Source organism: Zalophus californianus, chromosome 4, assembly GCF_009762305.2.
Source record: "Zalophus californianus isolate mZalCal1 chromosome 4, mZalCal1.pri.v2, whole genome shotgun sequence".
NCBI lineage: Eukaryota > Metazoa > Chordata > Mammalia > Carnivora > Otariidae > Zalophus > Zalophus californianus.
In genome coordinates, this window is record NC_045598.1 from 12,376,527 (window position 1) to 12,397,080 (window position 20,554).

At 53.0% G+C, this 20,554-nt stretch overlaps 1 protein-coding gene and 1 pseudogene across 1 annotated transcript in view; both read left to right on the forward strand.

Annotated features, from left to right (window-relative positions):
- PADI4 (peptidyl arginine deiminase 4) overlaps window positions 1–20,554 on the forward strand; it is a 37,524-nt gene that overhangs the window by 16,539 nt on the left and 431 nt on the right. The window contains 15 exon segments of the mRNA XM_027583505.2: window positions 113–179; window positions 1,731–1,798; window positions 3,203–3,320; window positions 4,740–4,862; window positions 6,324–6,394; window positions 6,396–6,455; window positions 6,457–6,504; window positions 6,650–6,753; window positions 7,686–7,797; window positions 8,855–8,962; window positions 14,263–14,417; window positions 15,475–15,616; window positions 15,845–15,947; window positions 17,863–17,930; window positions 18,546–18,689. Coding sequence (XP_027439306.1) covers window positions 113–179; window positions 1,731–1,798; window positions 3,203–3,320; window positions 4,740–4,862; window positions 6,324–6,394; window positions 6,396–6,455; window positions 6,457–6,504; window positions 6,650–6,753; window positions 7,686–7,797; window positions 8,855–8,962; window positions 14,263–14,417; window positions 15,475–15,616; window positions 15,845–15,947; window positions 17,863–17,930; window positions 18,546–18,689 — 1,491 coding nt within the window.
- On the forward strand, window positions 11,394–12,271 carry LOC113916717 (annotated as a pseudogene).

A 20,554-nucleotide genomic window follows, 5' to 3' on the forward strand; every position in this document is an offset into this window, starting at 1 on the left:
TGCTCATCCTTGTCTCCTCAGCATCTCACCCTGAACTGGCACAGAGCAGGAGTCCAAATAGTATTAGTTGAATGACTAAGAGAAGACCTTCGTGGTTTCCTCTGTCCTTTAGGTTCAGATTTCATATTATGGACCCAAGACCAACCCCGTCCAAGCCCTGCTCTATGTCACCAGTGTTGGTAAGTGATGACCAGGACCTTGGGATGCCACCGCCCCTCTCCACACACACACACACACACACACACACACACACACACACACACACACACCCTTGCAAGCTGTCTCTCCCCAGGAGAAACTACACTTTGGAGCTTACTTTAGACTGAGCAGAGAAAAGGGACAATTTCTACCTGGTCATACATCTGGTGGTTCATAAATATTCCTTCCCCAGTCAGTGAACCATAAAGTAATTCAACTGGAGAGAGACAGAGGGCATTTACAGGGAGTTCAATTACATCTTAATATTTTCTCGACATAGGAAGTGGTACGTGGATTTTCCACATATGAGTCTCTATACCTTTTTGACACTTCAAATATTTATATTTATAAGAAAAGTAGATGATGACACTGTCTTATACAATAATATATAGACTGATGTTCCCGAAATGCCATGACTTACATCCCATCTTCACTGTTTTGCCATATCAATGATCTGCCTAGACTCATATTTATTTAACATTCTTTAAATAAAATAATTTTCTAACTTGACCTCATATTGAACAGTAATATTATATGATTATCATTACCATTTAAATGCATTAAATATCAGAACAGCGTGTGAAAACTTCAGGTTTCGTTTCATTAACGAATTTCATTCATTAATACACATTTATTTCATTAATGCACATTTACATAATAGGAATAATATAGCACTAATTTTATACCAGGCACTGCACTAAGACTTTACATTTAAACCCTACAACAAATCCCATGAAATTGGTACTGTTATATCCCATTTTACAGATAAGGAAACCGAGGCACAAGAGGTAGGCAGATTTGCCTAAGTTCATGAAGCTGGTTAGTGAAGGATCCGGGAATCCAGAGCACTAAACTCTATGCTGCTCTGGCACGACATGTGTTTAAAAGGTCATCCAGGTCGGTCTCCCACTGTGAGCTCACAAGGTCACTACCCATGAATGTGGGCACACGGATCTATGTCACTGGAAAGACTGTGATCACGTGTTCTGATGAGGGTGGGAAGGATTTAGAAACAAACATATGCTTTCTCAGCCTTGACATCTGGGTAGAGTAGACAAATCACTGCCATGATTTGTCCCCACTGCAGCCATAATGCACATTAGGAAGAGCCAGGTGGGGTAGGAGTAACCACGGTGTCCCCCACCCCAGGGTTACTGGAGTTGGGGCCAGAGGCCTTTGAGAGCCTGGCTAGGTGTCCTTGCAGGAGTTTTGCTCCAACCATCCCACTGGGGTGGCCAGAAATCTTTCTGAACCCCTGAAGGTGACCAGACGTATAGAGACTGGTCGGCATCACAGCTGTGTCAAAGCCCCCCAACCCCCTGCAAAGGAGAATGGGTGTAGTCAGAGGTTCCAGCTCTGACTGAGTTGCAGTCCAACATCTTCTTCGGGGACACGGGGGTGTCTTTGAATTTGTGTCTCCTCGGAAGGGGAGGGAGAGAAGCCATGGGGCAGACAGTCTCCTGCGGAACCACGCTGAGTGCCTTGACCTTGTACCTTCACCAACCCTCTCCTCTTACTCGGTGGGGTTGCAGAAATCTCCTTGAGCACGGACATCGCCCGCACTGGCAAAGTGAAGCCCGCCGGAGCCAAGAAGGGCCAGGTGCGTTCAAGCCTCCTGACACGCCAGGTGCTCTCTACCTCTGCTGGGTTCTCATCTGGCGCCCCCTGGTGGTCATGGCACGAATGGCCGCCTGTCCCTCCAGGACGAACAAGGCAAAGGAGAAAACTAAAATCACCCTTACCATTTTGATTTGTATATTTCCCATCTCTTTTGCAAAACTAGATTTTCACTGGTTGTGAGTTTAGAGAATGTTTTGTGCAAATTATAAACCACAGAGTCATCTGGTTAATGTACAGCAGAGAAAAAATTTGCAGGCTGTTCTTAACTCTGGCGGGAAAAAAAAAAAAAATCCCCCCACCCCAGGGTTTCCAGGCTGATGGGAGAGATTCCCACGGTGCTGCCCACAGGGAGCGAAGAACAGAGAAAGGGCAAACTGGCAGGGGGCAGGAGAGGGAAGGAGCCACGCGGGGGCTGGGAAATTCCGTTGCTCAGAGACAGTGGTGTGTGCAGAGGTGGGGCATGCAGGTAGTCTTAACTGGGTCTGCGGATAAACCCCAGGGTGTTCCTGAAATCCCAAAGCCACCTGCACAGTTTAATGCTGGTGTGCACTTTAGGAGGATATGCCCTGTCAAAAGATGGAGATCCTTCTGTGGGGTCAGCCAAAAGTGGAGGGAGGAATTACAACTCTGGGAGTGGAATCCGTCTTTCTGTCCCACCCAGAACGCTGTCATTCCTGGGGGCCAACGCTGTCCTGCAAACAGAAGATGTCATTGCTGTTAGATCCCTACCAGGAGGGGCTGCTTAGTTTGCTTTAATCTTTGGACGGACAGCAACTGGCTGCTAAGAATAGTACCCACACTTTGGCAAATAAGTAATTAAGAGTTCACATAAGAGTAATGATTTAGATTAGAATCTTGACATAAATATTTAGCTCAGTCCGGTTTGCCAATCTGACAGTTTTTTTTAAAGCTGTTAAAATCAATTTTACTGTCGTGGCGTCCTTTTTTGAAGTGGATGAGTTGCATTTTTGGTGAATGTGTTTAGGATTTTTGTTTTTGTTTTTTTTTAAGATTTTATTTATTTATTTGACAGAGAGAGACACAGCGAGAGAGGGAACACAAGCAGGGGGGAGTGGGAGAGGGAGAAGCAGGCTTCCTGCGGAGCAGGGAGCCCGATGCGGGGCTCGATCCCAGGACCCTGGGATCATGACCTGAGCCGAAGGCAGACGCTTAACGACTGAACCGCTCAGGCGCCGCTGTTTAGGATTTTTGGAGCAGGCAAACAACCCCCTCCTGGTACTAAAGAATTCACTGATGTGGGAGCGAGATGTGTAAACCACACAAGGCTATCGAGGTGCTGGGGGAAGGCGGGTATGCTTCCCCAAGAGCTGGAGGGACATACGCAGGTTTCTGAACGCGCCCCATCTCTGCTGGGTGTCCACAGAGGACCTGGACCTGGGGCCCCCACGGGCAAGGCGCCATCCTGCTGGTGAACTGTGACAAAGATAATCCCAAATCTTCCACCATAGACTGCAGGGATGATGAGGTGCTCGACAGCAAAGGTAAGGACACCCACCCCCCAGCCTCCCTGCTGCCCAGAGAGCTAATGAAAATAGACCTTTGTCTTTTTGTAAAGCCCTTTTGTCTACGCAGCCTGAGCTTAGTAACAGCCCTCAGAGACTGGGGTTATTGGAAGCATGTTCTTGTTAGCTTATCTGTTGTATAAGAAGAATGGTCAAGGTCCTGAGAGGGTTAGTGACTCGGCCAAGGTCACACAGCAGCCAGAGAAGAGCTGGGACCAGGGCTGAATCCCCCCAATGCCTCCTCCGGGCCCCATGCTCTGGTCCATGGCCCAACCTAAATTTCTGCTCTTGGGTTAAACCTGGGACCTGAAATAATTTAAAATGAAAGCCGGACTACTGCCCCAAAGTCCTGTCAGAGCAGCCCCGAGCCCCTGCCACATGCTGGACACTGTTCTGACCACTTCAGAATTATTAACTCATTTGGTCCTTCAGTACGAGGCTTGGAAGTACGTACTGTCCTCAACCCCATTTTACAGATGGGGAAACTGAGGCAGGGGGAAGCTAAGCAATTTGCTTAAGGTCACACAGCCAGTAAGTCATGGGCTCAGGATTTGGACCCAGGCATCCCGACACCGCAGCGGGTTTGGGGGCACAAGGATGGTGGTGGGCGCAGGGTCTCTGCCGGCACCCCTCTGAGGTGTGGCTGGGATGGAAGAGGGCGCTGGGGGCGTGAGGTTGGCCAGCCACGGCAGCAGCTCTCGCCTTCCTGGGGAGTTGCTAGGACAGCAACAGTGGCTGCATTTTGAAGTTGCATGCAGTTGCCTCTGCCTGATGCCAAGGGGCAGCCTCTGTGTGGTGCGCGGCACAGAGTAATAATCAAAATAGCCAGTACCCTTCGTGGGCGTGCCCAGGACGCCATCTGCAGCAGTACGCACTTCATACATATGACCTCACTCGTCCCTCTGCGTGGGCACTACTCTTAGCTCTGTTTACTCACAAGGAAGAAGAGGCACGGAGAGCTGAAAAAACTCCCAGGCTCCCACGGATCCAGGGCTCGAACCCACTGCCTCCAATTCCCTTCACCCGGGGACTAATGCCCAGTGGGACCCACCGTCCAACTTCACTCTCCCCACGCCTTTGTTGGCCATTATTGGGTTGGTTCACTTCCCACTCAGGCCCAGGGAGAAACCCATCCACCCGTCATTCCACAGATAGTTGCCAAGGGCTGGGGACAGAGCAATAAACAAGACAGTCGTGGCCCCTGCTTCACTGAGCTTGCCTCCTAAGCTCCTTCTCACAGGAGAGGACCAAAAACGTAATTAGCTTTAATTCCAAAATGAAAACCATTATTTAAATCCTGGCAAGAACATGACAAAAATAAAACCAGGCGACAGGGTCGGGGGGGGGGGGGCGGTTCTGAGGGGAGTGGTGAGAGAGGAGAGAGTCTTCTCGTTCCAGACCTGCAGGACATGTCCCTGGTGACCCTGTACACCAACACCCCCAGGGACTTCACCAAGCACCAGCTGCTCCTCCATGTGGCCAAATCGGAGATGGACAAAGTCAGGGTGTTTCAAGCCAGCCGTGAGTCGCCCTCGGCCCTCACCTCGGGGTCCCCTTCCTGCCCCAGCACAGCCCCTTCGCGTCCCCCTTTGGCAAATAATTCCTGAGCACCTGTTCTGTAGCACGTTCTAAGAACCAGGGATAGAGCAGTGAGCAAGATGGACACCCTGCTGCTCCCTTCTAGAAAGAGCACACAGACAAAATGCCAACAAACAAGAAGCTGATGTCTGGTGGTGGTGAGCACCAAGGAGGAAATAGCCTCCCTCCCAAGGACTGCTGTAACTGTGTTTGTCTCTTCCTTTCTGCCATACACACACACACACACACACACACACACACACACACACACACACACGACTCTTGTTCACAGGGATTGTTGAATCCAAGCTGACTGTGTGCGTTATGTAATAGTGTGTTCTCCAGCATCCTGCTCATCAAAGACAGCATTAACTTCTCAGCAGCTCACAAGCAAAGAACAGAACAAAGCCCCTCATGTCACTTTCCTCTTGGGGGGTTGAGAGAGACCATGTATAAAATAATTAAGTAAAACCTCTAGTGTGTCTGATGGTGCTAAATGCTGTGCAGAAGAATGTAACAGGGAAGGGGGTGTGGATGAAGGGTAGAGTCTGGGGGTGTGAGGGGAGGGGGCTGGGGAAAGCTGCCCTCATAAGGTGTCATTTGAGCAGAAGGGCGGTAGGGAACAGCCACGCAGACCCCCCAGGGGAAGGGCATTCCGGGCAGAGGGAACCTCACGTGCAAAGGCCCTGAGGTGCAATCGTGCCTGTGGGCTTGAGGAAGGCAGGCGGGGAGGCCAGTGTGGCTGGAGTGCAGGATACCAGCCTTAAGGTGGCGGATGAGGATGGAGAAGAAAGGGGAGGTTGGCATGGAATGCCTTTGGCTTCTAGTCCGAGCGACGTGGGGGAAGCCATCTGAGGGCTTTGTGCAGAGGCAAGACTTGATCTGACTTACTTCCGTTATAGATCAAAGTGATTGGACTGACAGTGATTTAGTGACAAACCAACTCTTTGTCCTTGCTGAGGCATCACCTCCTCCAGGAAGCCTTCCCTGGCCCTCCTGGGTTCTCTCCATCACAGCACTCATTACTATTGTGATTTTGACTGTCTCTGCTCCTCCTTCCTCACCCGGGAGGCTGTGTACTCCGTGGGGACCAGGACAGTGACTACCTCCCTGGTCTCCCCAGGTGTCAGTTGAGAACAGGTGCTCAGAATGAATGAATGAATGAATGAACGAATGAATGAACCATAATGTGTGTATGTATGTGATTGGGACTGGCTCAGGCACGCCCCCATCACTCCATCCCTGGACCCCCAGCCAGGGGGCGATGTCCCACCTGACATTTTAGTTTCTTTCTCCTATGGGGGGGCTCCATTTAGCTGTGACATTTCGTCCTGAGAGTGGTGGCCCTGGGAAGATATCACAGCACTGGGTGGACGAAGACCTGAGCCTCCTTCTTTCCACTAGGGGGCAAACAGGTCTCCAGGTACAGGCCGGTCCTGGGGCCACAGCAGCCCAGTCACCGCCTGGAGCTCCCGGGGCGGCCAGCACAGCGTGGACTTCTACGTGGAGGGCCTCGCTTTCCCAGACGTCAACTTCCCCGGGGCTCATTTCCCTCACCGTCTCCCTGCTGGACATGTCCAGCCCGGTAGGCCAAGATGGCAGCCCAAGGGGAGACCCTAGCTACTGGGCCTTGGCCCAGCTCAAGGGTCGGGGTGCAGAGCCCAGCTGGGAAGTGGTAGGTGTCAGGCCCCGGCTGCGGTGACAGCCCTGGCCTCACCCATGCCTCACAGGAGCTCCCCGCCACCCTGCTTTTCCAAGACAGCGTGGTCTTCCGTGTGGCCCCCTGGATCATGACCCCCAACACTCAGCCCCCGGAGGAGGTGTACGTGTGCAGGTGAGGGCCCTGGGGTGCCAGGGGGGGTGGGGCATAGATGCACCAGGAAGGGGCCCCTGGGTTCTGGCCACAGGGCCTCCCCCTGAAATATCTGCTGTGTAAATGGGGAAAAATGACCCTCACTGCGACATGCCGCGGGCTTCTGGCCAGTTTGGAATAAAAAGGCAGGGAAATTCCTGTTGCTGTTGTTTTGTCCTCACTCTCCTGCCCTAATGCAGGGGGGAGGGCGGCTTTCTCTCCTGAAGGCCCATAGCGTTTGCTAGACGTGGCAGATGAAAACCCTCAGTCCACGAGCCAGACTGCCAGGGCTCAGTGGGTGGCCTGTGGACCTTCCGCACCAGAAACCACTTCAAATGCATGTTTTCCGGCCAACGTCAGAACTGGGGGTCTGGGTCTGGGGAAGGGGCCCATCTGCCTTTTAACAAGCTGCTCTGGGGAGCCTTGGCATCCACCTTGCCATCTGAGAGCACCTGTTGAGTATGCTGGGGTCTCAGGGACACCCTCCCCTCTTCTCTTGTGGTTGCCTCCAGGCAGAAGGGGTGAGCGGTGTCCTGGTGGTTGCCTGGAGGTCAGGACGGAGGCTGAAAGCCAGCGAGACCTGGGTTCAAATCCCGGTGCTGTCTCCCCAGATGGCATGACCTTGAGCGTTGACCTCCTCATTGTGGCTTCTCCTGGACGGAAGGGCAACCAGCTAGTCCCCTCATGGGTTGTTGCAAGAGTTCAGTGAGATGTTTGCTAAGAGCAGAGAGACAGGATGAGACGGGCATCTCCATCCAGGCCACGAGCATCTCCTGAGCAGCCACTTGCCCTTCCCCCACTCCGTCCAGGCCTGAGCTCTTGCTCCACCCCTAGGGACCCTGCAGGGGTCCCTGGCCAAGGCCACTGTCCACTGAATCCAGAGCACTAAGGGGCTTCTTTTCTGCTCTTTCTAGGGTGCTTGAAAACAAAGACTTCCTGAAGTCAGTGACAGCTCTGGCCAGGGAAGCCAAGTGCAAGCTGACCATCCCCTCCAAGGAACAGAGCAAGGATGACCGGTGGATGCAGGTATGTGGCCCTGTGGGGCAGGGGTGAGCCACACCGGGCGGATCTTCCTGAGGGTCAGGGGACACCGGAGGCCCCAGGCTCCTGGGGCTGGGCCTAGAGGCCTTTTGCCAGCCAGCTGTCCACCCTGTATCGCTGTTGTTTCTGTGCCAGGCTCCCTCATCATGCCATGAGCTCCCCGGGAGCAGAAACTGAGTCTCACTCAGCTCAGCGCGCAGCACCCGGCATGGGGCAGTGGCTGCTGACTGGACCTCGCGAGCCTTCAGCCGCTCGCTTGCTTTCTCGGGGTCTTTGCCCTTCCCTGCCATTCGCCCTGCTCCCAGCACCTCTGTGCCTCTGCTCATGCTGTCCCCTCTCTCTGCTGTCCTCTCTGGTCCCATCCCCCATGCCCAGGTTCTGCTTGTACAATCCCAGCTCGAAAGCTTCCCCTCCAAAAATCTCCCATCCCTCCCCTAAATCCACAGAGAACACCCTCTCTTCCTTTCTTGAAGTCCTGTCTGTATTAAGTTGGACTGAACAGTCTAAAATTGCTGGAAGCCCCATTTCTGACCTACAAGTGTGGCCATTTCAGGGGGCTCAGACTAAGAGGGGTCACATCCGACATCACATCTGTCTATCAGGGTAGAGACAGGATTTGTCCCAGGTGCATTTCTGAGCCCTCCCGACTTCTGCCCCTTTGGCGAGGCTGGTCTGACCTGCCCCCCCTTCTCTACCAGTCCCAACACCATCAGGAGCCTCTCCTTCCCGGCCCATCACCTCCTCACACTGGGTGTTAGGTGACCAGCTCCCTGAGGACAGGTCCTGAGGCTCACTCACCGAGTCCCCAGCACCTGCAGCACCTAGCCCCAGCACTCACCAGGAGTGGGGGTGAGCCCGTTTGTGCACACACAGAATAATAAGCTCTGCTTCCTCAGAGCACCTCCTCTGGAGTCGAACACTGCACAGGAATTTGCCCTTGACCAACAGGAGGAGAGTGAATGGTCCACGCCCCCCTCCCTGCACTGGGTGTCACGACCCGGACGGCATGCCTATCAACCCTCCTTCCCCTTGCTCTGCACAGGACGAGATAGAGATCGGCTACATCCAAGCCCCGCACAAGACCCTGCCTGTGGTCTTTGACTCTCCGAGGAACAGGGGCCTGAAGGATTTCCCCATCAAATGCATGCTGGTAGGTGCAGGTGGGGCCTGCGGCTGCTGAGATACCCCCCGCCTGAGGCCTCCTTCCTCACCACCCGTGGCTGAGCACCCCGGCTCCGTAGTAGGTGCACTTCCTGTTGGGGCAGCGATCACGCAGGTGGGCTGCAGTATTTCCGTCACTACTGAGTTGAGATCTGGCCTCTTCTCCCTTTCCCAGAGCTCTTTCCAGCAATGAGCTCAGCCTGTCCTCAGAATAACCCTACCAAGGACATCAGATCAGGCTGCAGCATCCTTGTCCCAATGAAGATGCTCTTGCTGCAAGGTGTGGGTGGGTCCATCTGGGATATGGGGTGGGTTTGGGGGATCAGAGTGGTCATTGCCTAGATGTGACTCTGCATGTGTTTTGGGGGCGGGGGTGGGGTGACATGTTGGTGAGTCATGCTGGACTAGCCTGGCAGGTTCATGTAAACTCAGCACAGAATTATAATACTAGGAATAGTTATATTTATCGAGAGTGCAATCTGTGTCAGACACGATGCCAAATTCTTTACATGCACTGACTCATTTAAGTTGTCCAGCAACCTTTAATCTGGATGCTATCACCAGGCCCATTTTATAGATTAAGAAACTGAGGCTCAGAGAAGGACAGCCACTTTTCCAAGGTCACACGAAAAGAGAGGAGAAGCTGACACTGAAACCAGGCGGGTCTGGCCCGGCGAGCTCTGTGCCCAGCATGCCACCAGGCATGCACCCCGGGCGCTGGGAGCCCCTGACTCCAGGCGCTGGGGAAGTGCAGAGGAAAGAGTGTGGGGTGCGGGGTGCAAGGTTGCTCTGATGAAAGGCTTTCCGGGGAGCACCCCTGAGCCCCCAGGGAAGGGGAGGCAGCCCTGCCCACACAGGAGGCTTTGAAAGGAAATCTGAGTTCAACTCAGCAACTCGTCTGAGTCTCGCTCACTCTCCTGCGCTGAGTGGTGCCAACGCAGAGATTTTGTAGGGTCCACGGTGTCTCTCTGCCCGGATCGGGGCAATCCTGTTTCAGGACCGCCGCTGGCCTGCTGGGACGGTGGTCCCTCCCACTGTTTGCAGCCCTGCTCTGCGCAGTGGCCTGTCTCCTCTTTCCACATTCCACGCGTGACAGGAGGCCAGATTCTCTGACGTCACCAGCCACATCTCCAGAGTCCTGCCAGGCCGACAGATGCCTCAGCACAGGGGTCCTCCCCTCTCCCACACCCAGCCTGGGACTAGGGGCTGCGATGTGTTCGTAGGCAAGCTCGGGCTGTGGTTTTCTGACTCACATCACTCAGGAAGAGAATTGGGCTAAAAGTCAAACTTGTCACCAGACAACGTCCCCATCGGCTTTTCCAAACTCATCATCATGGGCCACTTTCCCTGTCCCTCACCCAGCTCCAACCCCGCGGGCCTCCTTCCTGTTCTTTAAATGTACCCAACTGCTCCTCACCTCTCAGCCTTTGCACATGCTGGTCCCTCTGCCTCCAATGCTCTTCCCGCTTCCCATGGCTGACGGTGTCCCAGCCTTCAGGTCTCCGCTGCAGTTCTCTCCTCAGTGAGACCATCCCTGATGCTGAAGGACACCCCACCTCAGCCCCTGGCATTCTCGGTTACAGCACCTCATTTGTTTTCTTTGGGTGTGTTCTGTTATAAATCACTGATTTCTAATTTCCCTTTTGTTTGTTTCCCTGCTAGACCGTCAGCACCAGGAGGGCAGGGTCTGAGGCCGTGGTGCCCATCACTGTTCACAGGTCGCTTAGCACCCAGCTTGACGCTCACTGGGTATTCTCCCCGTAAGACAATGTCAGTAAGTGTTATACCACCTTTAAGTGGAAAACCAGCGGTGCTTACCATAAATAGAAAGGCAACCGTGAAGGTAAACAGAATTAAAACAAAATAATGCTATTAAAGCCAGCTCGATACGAATGAGTGCAAGAGCTGAGCCAAGGTTGCTCTCTGGCTGGTAAAATGAGAGATCAGCAGGTTTCAAGAATGGATTTGCACACTCTGGGCTTTCGGCGAACAGAGACTAGAGGAGAGCGAACAGGGTGACGCATGTCTAAGTCTGTGCCGGAAGCTGCATCAGGTAGCACGTGGGAGCATCCCCTGCGCCTCCCACTCCTGGGGGGCCGCTTCTGCAAAGGGGGCACCTCATTTGCCTTCAGAAATCCAAGCCTGCAGCCTGTGGGAACTCAGCTGCTTTCATGGCAACGGCCAAGGCAGTGACTTATATGGATTTTTCATTCATTCATCCACTATTCCTTGAGCCCGTTCTCTGTGCCCAGCCTTGCTCCAGGCACTTGGGAATGCATCAGTGAGCAATGCCAAGGATCCCACCCCCACAGAGGTAACATTCTAGCCCAGAAAGATAGACGATAAACAATAAGTACAGTGGATAAATAAATTACATTGTATGTTGGAGAGTGGAATCCAGGGCTATAGGAAGAAAAAAACAGCATCAAGGAGCTCCCAGGTGCCAGAGTGGTGGGAGATTACATTACAAATTTAAATAGGATGGTCAGGGTAGGGCCTCTTGGAGAAGCGGACACTAGAGCAAAAACTCCACAAAGAGGTGAAAGAGTTGGCTGTACGGTTGTCTGGGTGAAGAGTATTCTAGGCAGAAGAAACAGTCAGTGCAAAGGCCCTGAGGCAGCAGCAAGACTGGCATGTTCAGTGAAGAGTGAGGAGCCCAGAAGGGGTGGAGCAGATCGAGCAAGAGGGAGGGTGGGATCTCTGTGCCCATCTACTGAGAATGAACACCATTCTCAGCGATCAGACTGTCAACGTTCCAGAAAATGTCATCACTCTGAAGGGATGTGCTGTTATTGCGAAGGACCCTAGGGAGCCCTGCGGAGGGACTTCAATCACATCAGTGTAGAAGTCAGTCTCCTTGGAAAGAAGAAGAGGCTCTAAGTGGACAAATGGTGGGCACTAGAACAGAGCTGGCTACCCTTCGCCCTGTGTGTACTGTCTGTAGCTGCGTACAGAACATGGTCAAGGGCGTGGCCCCGGGCTTCCGTTACAAGATGAGGTCTGCGTACGCTCACTTGCCCATCAATGTCATTATTCAGGAGAATGGTTCTCTTGTTGAAATCCGAAATTCCTTGGGTGAAAAATGTGTCTGCAGGGTTCGGAGGAAGCCAGGTGTTGCTGGTTCAGTATCTCAAGCGCAGAAAGATGAGTTAATTCTTGAAGGAAATGACATTGAACTTGTATCAAACTCAGCTGCTTTGATTCAGCAAGCCACAAGAGTTAAAAATAAGGTGATCGGAAAATTTGGGGAGGTGTCTATGTTTCTGAAAAAGGAACGGTTCAGCAGGCTGATGAGTAAGATTATATGTTGTCCAGCTACAGAAACAGCAAGATGCCGGATGATTTTTCAGACTTATTTGTGATATTTGAAAGATGCAATAAAAGCTGTTATTGATTTGGGGGAGGGGGAAATGAAGGAAGGGTGGCAGGAGAGACTGTCAGAGAGGTGATGGGGACTGAGTGGGGGGCAGGTCCTGTGGGCCCCTGCAAGGCCATTTGTTTAAACTCTGGGAAACTGGGGATTGTTGCAGGGTCTTAAGCAGAGGAGGATTATGACCTGATGGGTGTTGTAACAGGAAGGCTCTGACCCCTTGTTGAGAGTGGACGACAGGGCGCGGGGGCGGGCGGTGTGGAGGTGGGGGCAGGCACAGTCATCCGTGAGAGGCGACGGGGGTGCAGACGTGGGGAGCAGGGTTGGGTGCGGGAAGTGGCCACATTCTGGACATGCTTTGAGGGCCGAGCCAACAGGATTCCCTGACCCCTATGAGAGGGAGGGAAGCCAAAGGTGACAGCAGGCTTTGACATTTGTGAGCGGTGGCCACCACCCCCTGAGCTGGGAGGACTGTGGGAGGGACAGGGGATGAGGGGAGAGGGCTCAGCAGCTCCACTTGGGGCAAGTGTGAGCTATTTGGTGGACATCCGAGCGGGAAGTCAAGCGAGCAGTGGCTGCCCGTCTGGGGCTGGTGGGGAAGTGCAGACAGGAGATAGATATGTGGGGTTGTCGGCACGTGGTCGGTGTTCGGTGAGACTAGGTGACAGCACCAGGAGGAAGAGAATTGTAGAGAATGAAAGACTAGGGACAAGACCGAGGGGCACTCCATCCCATGCACAGGAGACGGAGGGGCGGGACCCAAGAGCCTGCAGTGTCAGGAAGGCCAAGCGCAGAGAGTGTGCAGAGGACATGGGTGTGACCAGCAGACTCGCCCAGTGCCGAAGGGCACTGCCCCTTGGGCTCCGCTGTGTGGTCATGAAGTTTCCAGGGCACAGTGGGCATAGGAGTCAGGCTGGCATGGGTGTTAGAGAGGAAGGGAGAAGAGGGATTGGGAACGACCTCCCTTTCGTAGAAAGCTAGGGCTAGTGCAGTAGACAAAATGGTGGCCCTCAAACACAGCCTTGTGCTAATCCCTGGGACCTGATGCTTTCTTGTGGCAAAAGGAGTTGGCAGATGTGATTAAGTCAGGGACCCTGAGATGGGGAGGTGCCCCTGAGTTATCTGGCGGGCTCTCTACCAACATGGTGCTCCTTGGAAGAGGGAAGACAGAGTGGGAGAAGGCATGTGATGGTGGAAACACAGGACATAGCAATGCACCTTGAAGACGAGTGAAGAGGCCACCAGCCATGGCAGCCACTAGAAGCTGAAAGACCAAGGAAATGGACTCAGAGCCTCCTGAAGGAACCAGCCCGCCCACACCCTGATGTTAGCCCCGTGAGACAGCTTTCAGACTTCTGACCTCCAGAGCCAAAGGAGAATACATGTGTGTTGTTTTAAGCCCCTACTGGATGTGTTCCAGCAGCCATAGGAAATGCATAGAGGGGATGAGACGTGTCGCCCACCCATTCTTCCCAAGAAGATCCACGCGGGGACATCACAGCCACTGGGTGAAGCCAGTTCCAGCCCAGTCAGGAAGCAACACGGTGTGGTCCTAGAGGGCTTGCTGGAGAGACAGCTCAGATCCCTCCACCAGCAGGCTGTGGGGCTGAAGAAGCCACCCACCACTCTGACCTTCATTCTTCTCTGCAGAATGAGGACAAAAATGATACTTTATAGATTCATTGTTATACCCGAGTTAAGGTTTACAAAGCAGTGGGCACCCATGACGGACTCGACAAGCCCTCGACCGTTTTCTTACCACCTGAGGCAGTCCCCCTTCCGTATCCCCCAGATCATAGCAGTGCCCGCTCTGTACCAGCTCGGACTGCTACCGAATCCTGCCTGTGGCTTGGCCCCCACCCTGTCCTCACGCAGGGGCCGTGCTCTCTAATACTTGGCCCGTGCCCCTCCCATGTCAGGGTCCAGATTTTGGCTATGTGACTCGAGGACCTGAAACAGGAGAGGTTACTACCTTCGACTCCTTTGGAAACCTGGAAGTGAGCCCCCCAGTCACGGTCAGGAGGAAGAAATACCCTCTGGGCAGGATCCTCATTGGGAGCAGCAGCTACCCCAGGTGAGGAGGGCAGGGACGGGAGGGGGAAGGAGAGACCCAGGGATGCCAAGGAAAAGCAGAGGCCGCAATGGAAGCCTTCCCTACTTGCTCCCAACCCAAGGGCCTCAATAAACTTTAGGGGCTTGGACAGGAATCAAGTGCAGAGTGACGAATATAGCTTAGGAGCCCGGTAGACCCAAGCTCAAATTCCAGCTCAGCCACTTACATCCTTTTCCATCAGTGAATATTTACCGAGTACCTACTGTGTGCCAGCCACTGTGCAGGTGCTGGGAAGAAAGGCAGCCATGAGTGTGACAGACAAGGCCTTGCCACTATCCTAGTGGGGGAGACACAAAGGTAAACAAATAAGATACTTTCAAATAGCAAAGAAAACAAAAAAGAGAGGGGCAGAGGAGGAATGGGAATGTTAGGGTGACTAAGGAGGGCCTCACTGAGAAGATAGCTCTTGAGCTAAGGCCCGATGACAATAAGGACATGGCTGTGGGGAGATCTGGGATAGAGGGTTCCTGGCCGATGAAAGAGCATGTGCAAAGGCCCTGTGGCAGAACTGAACTGGGTGTGTTCAAGAAGGCCAGAGTGGCTGGAATAGACTGAATGAGAGAGAGCAAAGGGCTAGATCATAAAGACCCTTAGAGACCAAGGGGCAAGGAGAAAACTGAAGCCCATAGAGGTGAAGGAATATCCCAAGACTACACTAACAAGGGATTACCCACTCAGGTGGGACCAGCTCTCCATATCGCTGTGGATAATATGGGCAAACCCCATATTTACCCACAACACCAGCATCTGGGCTGAGTCAATGGGCAGTGCTTTCTGAGGCTAAGCTCTGGTCTTATTCACTGTACTGACTTGGTGCCTCAATTTCCCCCCCCAAAAAACTGGAATGGCAAATCATAAATTCCTCCAATGTTTAAGGATAGAATAAAGGTATCCAGGCTTCTGAATCCCTTCCGTAGCTGAAGGAGAACCTCGACCCCTTTGCCAAGCCTCCATTCCCTTAGAGGCCCTCCTGTTGCCCCTTGCTCCCTGTAACACTCCCTTTATCTTGTGTTGGCAGTGCTGAGAGCCAGGAGATGCACCAGGCCGTGCAGGACTTCCTCAGTGCCCAACAGGTGCAGGCCCCAGTGAAGCTCTACTCTGACTGGCTGTTAGTGGGTCACGTGGATGAGTTCCTGAGCTTCGTCCCAGCACACAAGAAGGTGCACTCTGGGGGGGGGGGCTACCCAAAGGAGGCCACACGCCTGCTCCCTGGGCTCCCAAGCATTGCTCAGCACTCTGCTTGGGAGGCCCGGCCTTATATGCCTGACCAGCTTTCCTTCAACCCCAGGAGAGGGCACAAAGGAGATTGGCCAACCTGGGTCCACGCCCACATTTCTGGGAGCCCCAGGGGCAAAGCTGACCTCTGACCCCAGTGTTTCTGCCTCTAGGGCTTCAGGCTGCTCCTGGCCAGCCCCAGGTCCTGCTACAGATTGTTCGAAGAGCAGCTAAAGGAGGGCCATGGGGAGGCTGTGCTATTTGAAGGCATTAAGAGTAAGTTGGTCCTGTCTTGTTCTTCCATCCAGGGTCCTTTCTCTGCCTTCACGTAGTCTCCTATGACTGGATGGGGGTATTCGGGCAACAGCTACCTTCTGAGTAGCTAGTGTGCACCAGGCATTGTGCTGAGCACCAGGGATGCTGTGTGAACGGGGCAGAGTAGCTCCCTGCTGTCAGTGTCAGGGCTCACGGTCCTAGGGAAGTGAGTCAAGTACACAACAACGGCACAGGGGCTTTGGGGATATTTGGGAGGAGTCCAAGGGAGGCTTCCTGGAGGAGGCAAAGACCAAGCAGGAGCATGAGGAATGAGCAGGAGTTTGCCCAATGGGGCAGTGGGTTGAGAGGAAGAGTGATATCTCAGACAGAGGGAACAGTGAGTGCAAAGGCGCAGAGATAGGAGAAAGCGAAATGTGTTTGAGGACCTGAAGAAAGTTCAGTCTGGCTCAAATGCTGAAAGAGAGAGAGAAAGAAAGAGAAATAAAGAAAGAAAGAAAGAAAGAAAGAAAGAAAGAAAGAAAGAAAGAAAGAAAGAATGAAGGAAGGAAGGAAGGAAGGAAGGAAGGAAGGAAAGAAAGAAAGGAAAGGAAGGAAGGAAGGAAGGAAGGAAGGAAGGAAGGAAGGAAGGAAGGAAGGAAGAAAGGAAGGAAGGAAGGAAGGAAGGAAGAAAGGAAGGAAGGAAGGAAGAAAGAGAGAAAGAGAGAGAGAAAGAGAGAAAGAGAGAAAGAGAGAGAGAGAAAGAAAGAAAGGAAGGAAGGAAGGAAGGAAGGAAGAGAAAGGAAGGAAGGAAGAGAAAGAAAGAAAGAAAGAAAGAAAGAAAGAAAGAAAGAAAGAAAGAAAAGAAAGAAAGAAAGGAAGGAAGGAAGGAAGGAAGAAGAAAGGAAGGAAGGAAGGAAGGAAGAAGGAAGGAAGGAAGGAAAGAGAGAGAGAGAGAGAGAAAGAAAGAAAGAAGAAAGAAAGGAAGGAAGGAAGGAAGGAAGGAAGAAAGAAAGAAAGAAAGAAAGAAAGAAAGAAAGAAAGAAAGAAAGAAAGAAAGAAAGAAAAAGAAAGAAAGGAAGGAAGGAAGGAGGGAAAGAAGGAAGAAGGAAGGAAGGAAGGAAGGAAGAAAGAAAGAAAGAAAGAAAGAAAGGAAGGAAGGAAGGAAGAGAAAGAAAGAAAGAAAGAAAGGAAGAAAGAAAGAAAAGAAAGAAAGAAAAGAAAGAAAGAAAGAAGAAAGAAAGGAAGGAAGGAAGGAAGGAAGAGAAAGGAAGGAAGGAAGAGAAAGAAAGAAAGAAAGAAAGAAAGAAAGAAAAGAAAGAAAGAAAGAAGAAAGAAAGAAAGGAAGGAAGGAGGGAAAGAAGGAAGAAGGAAGGAAGGAAGGAAGGAAGGAAGGAAGAAAGAAAGAAAGAAAGAAAGAAAGAAAGAAAGAAAGAAAGAAAGAAAGAAAGAAAGAAAGAAAGAAAGAAAAGAAAGAAAGAAAGAAAGAAAGAAAAAAGAAAGAAAGAAAGAAAGAAAGAAAGAAAGAAAGAAAGAAAGAAAGAAAGAAAGAAAGAAAAAAAAGAAAGAAAGAAAGTTCCGTCTGGCTGGAGCACAGAAGGAAATCCTAAAGTCTGCAGACATGGGCTGGGTCAGAGGTTGGTAAATCTCCATGGCTGAGAATTTTTATCTAATATCATCAGGCAACAGTTAGACCTCTGTTTGCCTTTGGAGATAATTTAAGGGAGTGAGAGAAACACTTTTAACGAGAACTTACACTGATGAAATATTTTATTAAAGGCACCTGCCTCCTAGATGCTCACAACGAACCTATGAGCTAGAAATTATAACTGCGCCCATTTTCTAGATGGGAAAACTGAGTCCTCACTGTGCCTACTGGGAAGAGGGAAATCGACCTCTGAATTCATCTGCGTTCTTTTTTCTTTTCTCTCCATGACAGAAAAAAAACAGAAAATAGAGGATATTCTGTCAGACAAGAAACTGAGAGAACATAATTCATACGTGGAGGTACTAGCCGGGTGCCCGGCAGGTGCCACAGCCCGGGCAGACGGAACCACCCACCCCACCGCCTTCCCTTCCCTTGGAGGCTCAAGGCAGAGCCTCCCACCGGCTGCGTGTCGGCTTGGTGGCGAATGGCTTTGGGATTTGGGTAAATGTGTGTGGGACAGACAGACAGACTTCAGTCACCACTGCGGGAACACACGCGAGTGATGCGTGGAAAAGAGAGGAAGGAAGTCGAGAAAGCTGGAGCCACAGCAAGACAGGTGAAACTCTCAGAGACAGAGGGACCGGCAGGAGAGAGGCCAAGTGCTAGAGAGTGGCCAGAAAGACAGGGACACACAGGCCGAAGCCAGAGGCAGAGGGACTGAGCTGAGCCCAGCGAGGGAAGGAGGGAAGAAAAAGAGGTGCCCTTCACTGCCTTCCTGACCCTGTCCCTGGTCCTTCCCTTGGCCAGGCCTCCGCCCCAGACCGCCCTCCCCCACTGTGGTCCCCACTCCCTCCTCGCGGCGGCCCTGCCGTGCCCCGTCACCCCCGCCCCGGCCCTCCACCCCCTTATTGTCCCCCCCACCCCTGCCTGAGTTGGCCCAGCCATGCCCACCGCCCCCCACCTCCCCCCGCCAGAAATGCATCAACTGGAACCGGGAGGTGCTGAAGCGGGAGCTGGGCCTGACCGAGCGGGACATCATCGACATCCCCCAGCTCTTCAAGCTCCGGGAGGAGGAAGTCAGCAGGGTCCTCAAGGCCGAAGCCTATTTTCCAAACATGGTGAGGAGGTGGTCTTTGGGATCGGCCCGCCTTTGCAAATGGCCTTAAGTCCGGGACCCTGGGCGCAGATCCGGGGGCCTTGGCTGTCTGCTTGGGGTCCGCGTGGCTCACAGGGCGGCTCTGGGCATCTCACAACCGCCCTGGGAACCCGAGACTCTCACCCGCTCCCACTTCACAGATGAGGCACAGAGAGGTCAGGTCTCTGGCGCAAGAGCACACAGCTGGTAAAATGGGATTTCGAGCTGGGGCTCGCAGCCGGGGGTCTGGCTGCAGAGCCCATGCCCTCACCACGTGGCACTGCCCCCCGAGGGCTTCCCTGTGTGGGGCGCTGCGGGTGTGCGGTGGACGGAACAAGCAGCTAACACCGGCTCTCAGGTCGCGTTTGGAAGGGATCGAGGTGGGGCACCATTTCAGACGGGGGTGGTCCGGGAAGACTTCTCTGAGGGCGTGAGGCTAGCACTGCCCAGGCTGGGTGGCTTCTCTCCTCTGAAGGGTGGACTTGAGGGGGATCCTGCCTTTGTCGAGAACTTTTAACCGTGACCGCCCCCCTCCCCGCCAAGCACCATCTCAGAGCCACCTATGGTATTTTTACCATCCCTGTGCCCTGACTGAGCCTGCATCTGTTCCGTGAGCATGACGTCTAATCGTCACAGCAACGGAAACCCATCTGGGCTCATTTTGCCGATGAGGCTCAGAGAGGTGAAGGGCCAGGCAGAAAACTCAGCCAGTTCTGCTGGGGCCCCTCAGCCGCCCTCTCCTGCTGGGGTTGGAGGTCACATTCAGGGAGGAGCCCGGAGCCCCTGGCACAGAGGACGCCAGACTGGTTTCCCCAGGTCACTGGGGTTCCAAGATGGTGCCTCAAAGCCAGTGGTTTGGGTTTGTTCTGTTTTGGGCATCAAGGTGCCGCAGAAGATTTTATTTAGAAGAAGAGGTTCTGTGGTTAAAACAAGGCAGGAGGGGCACCTTGACTAAAATTCCTTGGCCCCAAGCGTTTTGTTTCTCCACGTCAGCCCAGCCGGGTTTCCTAGGCAGGAAAGAAGGCTGATGCCGGCGGCCAGGGGATGAGGCATCACGAGCGAAGTCATCAGCTCCACTCTGTGCCTTGGCTGCTGGAGGCTCTGGAAGGAGTCTGAGCATGAGCTATGACTCACCCCAGGAGCCCGCAGTGGGAGGCGGGGGCGTGGGCGTGGAACGGGCAGAGAAATTCAGGGTGCAAGACACTCAGCAGGGGCTGTGTCTGGACCATAACAGAGAATGAGAGGCCCTTCCCTGACTCCTGAGCCCTGCACCTGTTCCGTGAGCATGACGTCTAATCGTCACAGCAACGGAAACCCGTTTGGGCTCATTTTGCTGATGAGGCTCAGAGAGGTGGAGTGACTTGCCTAAGGTCAAACAGCTATTGTGTAGCAGCGCTGGGATTCAAACCCATGTTGGCCTAGAGCCAGAATCATCCTCCTTTCACCTCCCAGTATAAGAGAGAGAACAGTCATTTCCATAAATAATACACGGAGAGTGCTACCAAGAAGGTAATCATTTATTCATCCAGTCATTGGATATTTACTAAGCGCCTGCTATGGGCCAGGCCCCGGGCTCGCAGCTGTGGGGGGAGCAGACAGGAGGAGCACTAACTATCAGAGTCCGGGGACTCATGGGCGGCTTTGCAGAGGGGGTGCCACCTGAACTGAGCCTTGAGTAATAGAGAGTTTGCCAGAAGGTGGCAGATGGGAAGGAGAGAACATGGGCCCTGGAGTCTGACAGACTTGGGTCTGAGGCCCAGACCAGCATGGTGGCCGGAAGTAGCCCGCTTTACCTTTCTGGGCCTCTGTTTCCCCATCTGTGAAGGGGGGCTGCTATTTTGGAAGGTC